The following is a 12632-nucleotide window of genomic DNA, read 5'->3' as shown; positions in this document are numbered from 1 at the left end:
GTATTCTTCATTGATATTGGATTCTTACATTGTTGTTCTTACAGTTGTTCTGACTTTCTTGATGTGTTTATTTCTTGTTTCCCCAGGAGAAAAGGGAAGGCAAGGGTGGCATAGTGTGAAGAAGTCAGGAAACTGGGGCTCTGGTCCTAGGTCTACCAGTGACCAGCTCTGTGCCCTTGGGTAAATCATCTAGTGTCTTCTAACCTCAACTTCCCCATCTGTAAAATGGGAATACTTACAATTTCATTATCTACGTCACAGAGCTGTTATGAGGATTAAAGTGAGGGAATCGAGAGGATTAGGACAACAAGTACTTAATTATGGGAACTGGAGGACCTAAGTTCAAATCCAGCTTCAGACACTTGATACTTACTAGCTGTGTGACCCTGGGCAGGTCACTTAACCCCAATTGCCTCACCAAAAAGCAATAAATAAATAAATTGATATGTTCAGAACATCAAACCTTTGTTTCCTTAGTCATTTCATTTTTCACCTGCCAAAAAAGGAAATGATGTGTGTAAAACCCTAGGCAAACCTCTATATAGATCCTTTTCTAATGTTTTATTATTTCTCACCTAGACTGTGAGCTCTTGGAGCACAAGAACCTCATATTTCAGGAAACTTTCCATTGGCAGGGTCCTGCCTAGGATTGTGGGCTATATGGGCATGCCCAAGAGGTACAGCAGAAGATGTCCAGTTGCCTCATCATACCTCTTCAGTACATCCCAGGGACAACATCAAGAGACAAAACTCTGCCTAGAACCACACCTCTTGGGAAGAAGGAGAGGAAGCATTTTGTGTGTTGGATTCTATATGACCCTTCAACCCGTGCTTTACCTCTCCCTGGTTCTCCTTCAGAATTTTCTTGCCACTAAGACTCACCCTCCAATCCTCCAACTGTAAATGAAGACTTTGTTCCAGAGGTGTTGGAGGGTCTCCATGCAATCTTGCAGGATCCAGGGCTTCATGAGTTTATTTTTAAAAGCCTTACCTGACGAGTATCTCAGAGGGTAGTTTTTTGGGTGGTTATTATTAAGAAGTTTTTAATAGACCACCACAGTCAACTAGGAACCAAGCTGAACTCTTCCAGGGTCTTCTGTGGCATATCTTTCCTGGCTTTGGAGAGCAGGCTTTGTCTTCTGCCTTTCTTTGTACCCTCTGCCCCTGCACCCTTGCCTTATCCATCCTTTCCACATAACTATTACTAGTTCAGAAAAACTCACCAAAGGAACAAGTCCAACACCATATGCAGTGTTCCACCCCCTACGGTCCCTCACCTGTGTAAAGAAGGAAGAGAGTAGCATCCTCGTATTGCATGGTCATCATCATTGCCCAGCATTTCTGTTATTGTCGTTGCCATTTCCACTGCAGTCATTGTGAAAGTTGTTTTCCTGGTTCTGCTGACTTCACCTGGCAGCAGTTCAAGTCTTCTCATGCTCCTCTGTACTCATCTTGTTCATCTATATTCATCAAGTCTTTAATCTCTGGTACAAAGTGAAGGGAAGGGGGAAGGAGGAAGGAAGAATTTAAAAAAATAAAAAGGTTAGGCAGAGCCACTGTTAGACATCACACACTCTCCCATGTTCCAACTCTTACCTTTCTTATGTGTATATAGCCAATGAACCTCCCTGGATTTGAACAGTTCTTTACACAGAACAATCGTATGTAACACCCTCTTGGCTAGTGTCCTGACAGGCAGCCCTGTGCCTCAAAGAAGCTATGTGTGAAGAAGATGACATGATCTGTGAATCCCATCTGTATATTTATATATTTAGATAGCTCTACTCCAAATATACATATATAATATATATGTATGATATATATATATATACTCACCTTATTTATTTTTAACATTTTTTTATTTTGAGATCCAAATAGTCACCTTCCCTCTACCCCCTTCCCCACCCATTGAGAAGTCAAGCTCTATTATTTCAATTATACATGTGAAATTATGCAAAACATTTCCATATTAGCCATGTCACCAAAAAAAAGGCAAGAAAAATACAAGTAAAAAAAAATTATACTTCATTTTGCACTCAGAGTTTTCTCAGTTCTCTCTCTGTAGGTGGATAGCATTTTTCATCATGAGTCTTTCAGAATTGTCTTGGATGATTACATTGATCAGAGTAACAGTTGATCATTACCACAAGGCATGTGAAATATGCAAATTTAGGGACATCCTCCTCTCAACTGGTCACAAAGATGATTTGTGCCCAACCTGTGGTAGAGCCTTCCTAGGTCATATTGGTACAATCAGCCTTGGGTGGACACATTGTACATCGACTTTGACATCGTGATGTCATTTTGGTCCTCTTGGAGCCCAAAGAACAAAGGAGAACCAGAACAACATGTTGCAACATTACTGTTAACTGTGTACTATGATCTTCTCGTTCCACTTGCTTTACTCTGCGTTAATTCCCATAGGTCATTCTCCTCATCATATCTTCTGAAAACTGCCAGGCTTAAACACATCAAGTCAATAGTACAAGTTATCTCCACTTATAGATGAGGAAACTGAGGTTCGAGGATGTTAAGTGACTTTTCCACTGTCACACAGCTAGCAAATGTGGCAGCTGAGATTCCAGCACAGGTTCTCCTGACTCTATATCCACTGGGGCCCTTCGACAATACCATACTACTTCCTATGTTAAGGTAGGGCTGTGCACCACCACACCAGGAACTCTGCATGGTTATCAGGAAATATTAAATTATTAAACAGATAGAGCCTGGGCCTATGATTTCATTGGTATCAAGAATTCCTAGCTGAGAAAATTTCCTCTGCCAGTGCAGCTCTCCACCTTTTCTACAACTAGTCTTAGAGTTGCTCAGAGAGGTTCAGTGACATATCCAGAGTTATAAAGTTAGGCAAGAATTGAACCCAGGTCTTCTAGATCCAAAGCTGGCTCTCTATCTATATGTCATTCTTTTTTTATTTTTAAAGATTATTTTTAGTTTTCAACATTCACTTCCACAAGATTTTGAGTCTAAATTTTCTCCCCATCTCATCCCCCCCACCCCAAGATGGCATGCATTCTGAATACCCCTTTTCCTAATCTGCCCTCCCTTCTATCCACCCCCCCCACTTCTCTTATCCCCTTCCCCTTCTATTTTCCTATAGGGCAGGATAGATTTCTATACCCCATAGCCTGTATATCTTATTTCCCAGTTACATGTGAAAACAATTTTTAACATTTGTTTTTAAAACTTTGGGTTCCAAATTTTCTCCCTCCCTTCCCACCCACCCTCCTTGAGAAGGCAAGCAACTTAATACAGGTTATACATGTGTAGTCATGCAAAACACTTCCATAGTGGTCATGTTGTGAAAAACTAAGTATATTTCCCTTTATCCTATCCTGTCTCCCATTTATTCTATTCTCTCTTTTGACCCTGTCCCTCCCTAGAAGTATTTGCTTCTGATTACTCCCTCCCTCAATCTGCCCTCCCCTCTATCATTCCCCTATTCTCTTATCCCCTTTCCCCCTATATTCCTGTAGGGTAAGATACCCAGTTGAGTGTGTATGTTATTCCCTTCTTAAGCCAAATCCTATGAGAATAAGATTCACTTATTCCCTCTCACCTTCCCCCATTTCCCCTTCATTGTAAAAGTCTTTTCCTGTCTGTTTTATGTGAGATAATTTACACATGCTACCTCTCCCTTTCTCCTTCTCCCAGTATAATCCTCTCTCACCCCTTAATTTTATTTTCCAGATATCACCCCTACATCTTCAACTCACCCTGTGCCCTCTATCTATACATACATATAATTTTTTCCCTTCAACTACCTTAATACTGACAAAGGTCTCATGAGTTACAAATATCATCTTTCCATGTAGAAATGTAAACAGTTCAACCTTAATAAGTCTCTTATGATTTCTCTTTCCTGTTTACCTCTTCATGCTTCTTTTGAGTCTTGCATTTGAAAGTCAAATTTTCTATTCAGCTTTGGTCTTTTCATTAAGAATGCTTGAAAGTCCTCTATTTCACTGAGTGTTAATTTTTTACCCTGAAGGATTATATGCAGTTTTGCTGGGTAGGTGATTCTTGGTTGTAATCCTGTCTCCTTTGACCTCCAGAATATTATATTCCAAGCCCTCCAGTCCCTTAATGTAGCAGCTGCTAAATCTTGTGTTATCCTGATTGTATTTCCACAATACTTGAATTGTTTCTTTCCGGCTGCTTGCAATATTTTCTTCTTGACCTGGGAACTGTGGAATTTGACTACAATATTCCTAGGAGTTTTCCCGTGGGGATCTCTTTCAGGAAGTGATGGTGGATTCTTTCATTTCTATTTTGCCCTCTGGTTCTAAATATCAGGGCAGTTTTCCTTGATAATTTCTTGAAAGATGATGTCTAGGCTCTTTTTTTTAATCATGGCTTTCAGATAGTCCAATAATTTTTAAAGGGTCTCTCCTGAATCTGTTTTCCAGGTCAGTTGTCTTTCCAGTGAGATATTTCACATTCTCTTCTATTTTTTCATTCTTTTGGTTTTGTTGTACAGTGTCTTGATTTTTCATGAAGTCACTAGCTTCCAATTGCCATTCTAATTTTTAAGGAAGTATTTTCTTCAGTGGGCTTTTGGACTTCCTTTTCCAATTGACCAATTCTGTTTTTTAAGGCATTTTCCTCCTCACTGGCTTTTTGGACCTCTTTTGCCATTTGGGTTAGGCTAATTTTTAAGGTGTTATTTTCTTCAGTATTTTTTTGGGTCTCCTTTAGCAAGCTGTTGACTTGTTTTTCATGATTTTCTTGTATCACTCTCATTTCTCTTCCCAGTTTTTCCTCTACTTCTCTTCCTTACTTCCCAAAATCCTTTTTGAGCTTTTCCATGGCCTGGGACCAATTCATATTTTTCTTGGAGGCTTTGGATGTAGGAACTTTGACTTTGTTGTCTTCTTCTGGTTGTATATTTTGATCTTCTTTGTCACCAAAGAAAGATTCTATGGTCTTTGCTCATGATCCCACCCAATTACTTGAGTTTTAAACTCTTTGTTAAGGTAGTGGTCTGCTTCCAGTGTGGAGAATGTAGTGTCCCAAGCTTTGGGGGTTTTTTGTGCAGCTGTTTTCAGAGATACTTCTAGGGACTTGTAAATTTTCAGTTCTTCCAGGGTAGTATGATCAAGAGTGATACGTTTACTCCTTTCCTGGCCTATGCTCTGGTCTATGAGTGACCACAAGCACTCCTTTCTGCCTTGAAACTGTGAGGAGGATTTTTTCTACCCCACCATTACAAGCTCCACTACGTTAGCACTCCTCCTCACCCCAGGACTGCCACCCAGAACTGTGACCCAGATCCAAGCAAGAGAATTCTGTCTCAGCACCACCAAAGAAATCCCTGCAATCCTCCTCTCATTAGCCACTTGATTCTCCCTCCGCCTGTGGGCCAGAAGCTCTAGAAGCAGCTGCCACCTGGAGGTTACAGCCAGGACTGGGGCTGGGACGGAGCTTCTCTCTCACCACGGTCACAGACTTTTCCTACTGACTTTCTAAGTTGTCTTTGGTGTTTGTGGGTTGAGAAGTCTGGAAACCACAACAGCTGCCCGTGATTTAGTCCTCTGAGGCCTGCTCCAGGTTCGCTGAGGCCTGTTTTTCCTGCACACCCATGCTGAACTGCATTCCTCTCCCAGCCTGGCATGATAGACCTTTCCAATCAACCATTCAGGTTTTTGGGTTGGAAATTTGTTTCACTCTGTCTTTTTGTGGGTTCTGCTGCTTTAGAATCTGTTTAGAGCCATTTTTCACAGGTATTTAGAGGGGCTAAGGGGAGAGCTCAAGCAAGTCACTGCTTTTACTCTGCCATCTTGACTCCGCCTCTGTATGTCATTCTTCCTCTCAAAATAACAGTAGCACAATTAATTGTATGCCACTAACAAAGTATTATTCTTGTTTTCCTTGTATAGGGGATCATATGACCCTAACTACCATTCCCGACCCCAGGAAAATAATGTGGACCTGACTATAATGTATGATTATGAGGAATTGGGATGTCCAGGCCTTGTCTATTACAACAGTCCGTGGAAACCAGTGATTGAACTGTAAGACATCATTGGATCATTTTATAATAGGCAACATGCACACTCTCTACCACCAGTTTTCTTTTGTGGTCACTTTTAGTTTATTACAGATCATTACAAGGAAATAGAAATTGAGAGCTAGCTCAGAAACTTGAGTTCATAAAAATGTCGTAAGATTTTATGTATTTATTTATTTAAATTTATTCAATAGGTCTCAGAATATCACCTAGGAAGAATCACAGACTCTATGCAGATCACTATATGAGGCTACCCTATAAAGGGCATATACCTTCCACTCCACTATAACCAGGACAACTCACTACTCAGAAAACCTTGTTTCATGTTTGTGCTCAGTAGAGGAGAAATGTGAAATATCTGGTCAGCAGATTTGTAAAACTGTACTATGTCTTAATGAAGCTTACTACCAGCTTTGTAACAGATTGTAATATGACTATAATATAAATTGAGCTTCTGAATTCTGTTTAAATCATTCTGTTAATGAACATGGGATTTTATGTTTATCATTGCTTTAAGTGTAGGAATAAGATGGCTCTTCTACACCACCTTGTAGCTGAAGACCTGCCTCTGATGCACACTAGCTGGGTGATCCTGGGCAAGCCATTTAATTTCTCAGTGCTCTAGACCACTCTCTTAAGACAGAGGTTCTTAATCTGGAGTCTATGAACTTGTTTTTAAAAAACATTTTGATAATTGTATTTCAGCATAATCAGGAGAAGCTAGGTGGCACAGTGGGTAGAATATAGGCCCTGAAGTTAGGAAGACTCGTCTTCCTGATTTCCAATCTAGCCTCAGATCCTTACTAGTTGTATGACTCTGGGCAAGTCACTTAACCCTGTTAATCTGTTTCCTCCTCTGTAAAATGAGCTGGGGAAGGAAATGGCAAATCATTTGAGTATCTTTGCCAAGAAAATTTCAAATGGTGTCATGAGGAGTCAGAAACAACTGAAATGACTGAATAACAACAATTTCAAGAGAATTGCTTTTTGCTGTAATCCCATGTACATTATTTAATGCATTAATAACATTTTTTTCTGGGAAGGGGTCCACAGGCTTCACCAGTATGCCAAAGGGATCCATGACCCCCCCAGAAATTAAGGACTCCTGCTTTCAGACTATATTTTGTAGAAAAAAGTGATGACCTTCATTGGTAGAGACAGTTTCTTCAATGGGCCTATCTTATGCCAATGAAACCACAGTGCAACACATATTCCTGTCCTTCCTAGCAGCCAGCAGCAAAAGGGAGCCCTTCATATTAAAGAGTGATACACAGAGAGGGAGGGAAATGTTTCTTTTCATTTCCAAGTAAGACTTTAAGCCTAAGGCGGGGGAGGGGGGCTCAAGATGCCAAAGAACATAACTGTGAGTCACAGCAGCTGAGATATGTTAGAGCTGAGAAAAAGGCGAACCAGGACAGAGAAGGAAGATCAAGCCCTCATACAGACTCCCTTCAACTATTTAAATGAAGAAGCTTTTTTCCTCCTCATCCCCCAACCCCACCTCCTTTATGATCTGGGACTTCCTTAGGGAAGCATGGCTGGGATAAGGAATTCCTTAAGGAACAAGAGGCATGGTAGCTGATCTTCACCTCCCATACTCAATAACAGGTAAAAGGAGGAAATCTTACTGTCTAAGGGAATGATCAGTTGAAGATCAAACAAGTGTGGACCCACTCCTCTGCAGAAGTGGGAAGTCCACGGGGTAGAACGTTACATATCTTTTCAGACTTTTCCCAACGTACTGACTGGCTTTACTAATTTGTTTTCTCTTCTTCCTTTTCTTTTTTCTTTAAAAAATACGCTTTGTCATATGGGATAGCTCTCTGGAAGGGAGAAGGGGGAAGATGCTGAGAGAAATTCTGATCATGCGAAAGCCAAAAGTTATCAATAAAAATGATATTTAAGAAGTATTGTGGGAATCCCCTTTGGTATTTATAAAAGCTGCCAGTTTGCCTTGTTTTGTTTCTTTAAAACATTTGGTACCACCTGATTTGGAATCAGCATTAATTTCATTTTTTCATCCTTTCTCCACAACTTCATTGTTTGGTCTAATTGGCACCAGAAAGAAGTTAATGAAAAAAACAAATCCTTCAGGAATAGCTAAAATAAAAATCCTAATTGATTTACTGACTTCCTCCACACTTTGATCCTTGCAAGTGTTTGTAATTTCCCCAGCCAAAGATCTCAGAAGCCACAGACTCACACTTGGGGATTATATCTCAGTCATCCCGACCTAACACTGTATTTGCATATTCCACTAATTTGCACATACTTTCTCCTTGTGTCTGTACTCCACAGCTGGGAAGAAACACGACGTGTGGAAGTTGTTAAAGCGGAATTTGTCCTAATAGAAATACATGGATTATATACTTACAATTATTCCATGACCGTTGGCGAGGCTTCCTGCGTATCACAGGCTCAGAACTGGTCTTCAGTGATAGATGCCTCTACTATCAAAGGTGTGCACGCCTGGGATAGACAGGTAATACTCATCCTTAAGTTAACGGCCTTAAAAAGAAAGTGCAAAAGGGTAACCAAGGGTCTTTTACATCCTATATTAAAAGCTTGAGGCAGCTAGGTGATGTAGTGGATAGAGCACCCAGAGCACTGGAGTCAGAAAGACCTAAGTTCAAATCCAGCCTTGGACATTTCCTAGCTGTGTCACCCTGGGCAAGTCGCTTAATCCTGTTTGCCTCAGTTTCCTCATCTGTAAAATGAGCTGGGGAAGGAAATGGCAAACCACTCCAGTATCTTTGCCAAGAGAACCCCAGTGGAATCGTGGAGAGTCAGATACATATGAAAAAGTGACTAAACAACATTAAAAGCTTATTCTTTCAAAAAATATTTGACGTGTACTCAGTCTCCATGCTTCCTTTCCATAGCCCAGTTAGTTCATGATGTGATACAGAATAGAGTATATTCATATTTCTATCACCTCTACATTGAAAAGTATTGGACTAGGAGTCAGGAGACCCATGTTTTAGTTCTGGCTGTACCACCAATTAGCTATGTGATTTGGGCAAGCCATTTTCCATCTCTGGGTCATAGTCTTGCCTCATCAGCAAAATAAAGAAATTAAACCTAATCCTCTTTCCATAGCCTAGTATATGGTGCTATGGAAAATCCAAAGGACACCCATGCCTCTATGAGCACAGACAAGGCGTGAGCTTCTTTGTCCAAAACCTTCATTACCAGTATTTTTAAAATGATTGATATCTTATCCTAGGACATCAGAAAAAGGGGTATCCGAAATTCCAGAGAGCAGGCCCATGAGTTCCATTGAGAGAAAGTTTGTAATGAGAGGTGCCAGCACCCACACCAAATCCATACATTTTACTGTCTTTGTGAGTCTTCATCTCACTTACAAAATCACTGGTGACTTTGGAGCTAGGTGGCATAGTAGATAGAGCACCAGGCCTGGAATCAAGAAGACTCATCTCTGTGAGTTCAAATCTGGCCACAGACACTTACTAGCTCTGTGTCCCTGGGCAAGTCACTGTTTGCCTCAGTTTCCTCATCTATAAAATACTTGGAGAAGGAAATGGTAAACCACTGTAGTATCTTTGCCAAGAAAACCTCAAATGGGGTCACAAAGAGTTGGACACAACTGAAATGACTGAACAATAATAACTTCGGAGAGAGAAGTCTCGGTGAAATGATGAGGTCAGAACCCCGAATGTAAAGGGTTAAGAAGTGAGTAAACAGAGGCACCTAGTATACAGTCTTTTCAAGGAGTATAGCAGAAGAAGTATATGATGATAATTAGTGGGGGTAGAAGAATCAAGTGAGAGTTTTTTCAGGATACAGGAGGCATGAACATGTTTGTAGGCAGCAGGGAATGAGCCAGTAGGCAGAGAGCTATTGAAAATAAGTGAAAGAGTAAGGACACATCAATTGGGGAATGGCTGAACAAGGTGTAGTATATGATTGTAATGGAATATTACTGTGATAGAAGAAATGCCGAGCAGTGGATTTCAGAAAAACCTGGAAAGACTTATATGAACTGATGTAAAGTGAAGTGATCAGAAGCAGAACACTGTACACAGTAACCACAGTATTGTATGATGATCAACTGTGAATGACTCAGCTATTCTCAGCAATGTAATGATCCAAGACAATTCCAAAGAACTCATGATGAAAAATGCTATCCACTTCCACAGAAAAAACTGGTGGAGTCTGAATGCAGATCGAAACATACCATTTTTCATTTCCTGTATTTTTTTCATGTTTGTTTCCCCCTTTGGGTTTGTGTCTTCTTACACAACATGACGAATGTGGTAATGTTTTGTGTGATTGAACACGTATAACCTATATCAAATTGCTTATTTTCTCAGGGATGAGAAAAATATTTTTAAATGAATGTTAAAAATTGTCCTTACATGTAACTGGGGGAAAAAACTTTAAAAAAAAGAGTAAGGATCACAGACTGAGCGATCTGTTGGAGAAGACCAGATGTAATAGAATTGCTTAAACAAATAGATATGGATGAAGGAGGAGATAGTGGCAGAAGGCATCTGAGTGATAAGAGATGAGGCAGAAGGGAAAAGACATAGTTCACAGTGAATGACCTCAATTTTTTTTTCTATAAAATAGGAGGCAAGGTTCTCAGCTGAGAGGATGGAGGAAAAGAGAGTCATGAGAGGTTTGAGGAGGGATGAAAAGGTTTGGAAGAGCTGTGGTGGAGTTGATAAGGGAGGTATAATAGGATTGCCTAGCAGCAATGAGGGCCCAGTCAAGGTGATATGACATAATTTTATAGTGGATCCAGTTAGAATGGTTCCATGATTTTCTCCACCTTTGTTCAGCAACCTATGTATAGGATTAAAGGTGGCAGATGGTGGGAGTTTTCCAAGGCTGAGGCTTGGTAGGGTACAATTGGTAATGTGATAAGGGGGTCAAGGACTCAAGAAAAAGAATACGGAACAGAGTTGAACTGGTTCACCATGGGGTCAAGATGGGAAAAAGAAGAGAGTGGCTAATACAGAGGAGATGACCTGGGAGAGAACAGAGGGGTCATAGGATTGGAGGTCATGGTGCAGATGAAGAAGAGGGTTTTTGTACATAAGATAAGGCAGACAGAGAGGTGGAAAGTTCATAGATTATGGGCAGAGATTTCTGAATTCTCGAATGTGGTGGTACATTTGTGGATGATGCCGAGATCTAGGGTACGACCATTTTTTGAGTATTGCTGAGGTAGGGTAGAGGAGGGCTCATGATAAATAGGCAGGTTGAGGAGCTGCATGTTGAGGGTGTTTGAGGGAGAGTCAACATGTATGTTGAAGTGCTCTAATGTGAGGGCAGGAGTTGCAGAGGGGAGAACTATGAACCAGGTGTTGAATTTATTGAGGAAAGAAAGGAAGTTACCCCAGGGGTCTATAAACAACAGCTATCAGGATTTTGATTAGGTGGTAGAGACGAACCTCAAAGGTGGAGAGGTTACTGAGCGATGAAGGTAGGGAGAGAACCATGTTGGTGGCAAGCAAAACAAGGAGTATTTCAACTCTCCAGCCTCAACCAGTGAGCCAAGGGGAATGATGGGCCCCTTACTAATTCAAAACTTTTCTCATCTTTCTTAGAATTATCTCAGCTGCCACGAAAACCATGAAAGTGCTCCACTGTTATGGCCTAATGTTGAATACCAGGTTCTTGGGGGCTCGACAAAAAATAGTATCATTTTTGATGAAAGAAATGGGATTTATGTTTTTTTAGTACGTGTTGTGGATCCCTTTTACAGGTCAGTTGAAGTATGAAAGAGTTCACTGGGGAGATTAATCTTTTTCTAGGGCAACAGGTTAGGAGGTTATTGTGAGGGGAATGACACACAGATATTGGCAACCCCTCCCCACTCTTCCCCTCCACTATTCATGTTGAATGTTTGACCAAAGACCAGGAGCTTTCCAGACTGGAATGGCAGGCAGCAGCATCTCATACTTCTTCCCTCTATCCAGGGCCGAGGGAGGAGTCCAGCCTGGAAATTCTCCCTTCTTTGCCTTTTCCTTTAATTCTGCAGCTAGTTGGAGTCTAATATCGTGGGTGGGCGTGAGGATGCCGTTTGGGTATAGAGAGAAGGGAAGGAAAGAGGGTTATGACTGTCTTCAATTCTCATAAAATCTTGAACCTTTCTTCTCGAGGGTTATCCCTGCTGGCTTGGGGTTCCTGTCAAGAGGAAAAGTTCTGGTCTCTCTCATATTCCGTGCTTTCCCAACCCATCCCACCCGCATCTCACAGAGCGGGCAAAAGCGCTTCCAAACAGTGGCTTTGAGATTGAGCTGTGAATCACCAGGACTCACCTACGTCATTTCTTTTCTCTTGTAGCTACTGTGATTTGACCACCACATTCAGCATATATGTCTACGGCGCTTTCCCAAAACAGACGCTGCCTGATCGCTTAGTGTTCATGAGTATGTTGGGTCTCATGTTGATTTTGCTCTGGCTTGGGTACGTCATTCCAAAACTGTCGAAATCAGAGCGTGGAAAAAAATGAAAATCATTTCCTGAGAATTTCTTGCACAAGAACAAAAAAGAAAAAGTGAAATTTGATTTGCCAAAGTCCAATAAGTAAGGCATTAGAAGGTATGGTTATTATTTGTTATTAAAATATTAT

The 12632-nt window shown here is 40.9% G+C and overlaps 1 protein-coding gene across 1 annotated transcript in view; it reads left to right on the top strand.

The window, feature by feature from the left end:
• The window catches only part of CATSPERD (catsper channel auxiliary subunit delta), a 76278-nt gene extending 63646 nt beyond the window's left edge, over positions 1 to 12632 (top strand). The window contains exons 15-18 of the mRNA XM_078151816.1: positions 5898 to 6032; positions 8327 to 8510; positions 11605 to 11762; positions 12344 to 12632. Of these exons, the coding sequence (XP_078007942.1) occupies positions 5898 to 6032; positions 8327 to 8510; positions 11605 to 11762; positions 12344 to 12512 (646 nt within the window). The 3' untranslated portion in view covers positions 12513 to 12632. The remainder of the gene's footprint in view (positions 1 to 5897; positions 6033 to 8326; positions 8511 to 11604; positions 11763 to 12343) is intronic.

The sequence above is a fragment of the Phascolarctos cinereus genome, unplaced genomic scaffold (genome assembly GCF_003287225.1).
Source record: "Phascolarctos cinereus isolate Bilbo 61053 unplaced genomic scaffold, phaCin_HiC Scaffold_4;HRSCAF=312, whole genome shotgun sequence".
In the NCBI taxonomy this organism is placed as follows: Eukaryota; Metazoa; Chordata; class Mammalia; order Diprotodontia; family Phascolarctidae; genus Phascolarctos; species Phascolarctos cinereus.
Note: the sequence above shows the minus strand (reverse complement) of the source record. Positions and strands in the feature narration are given on the sequence as shown.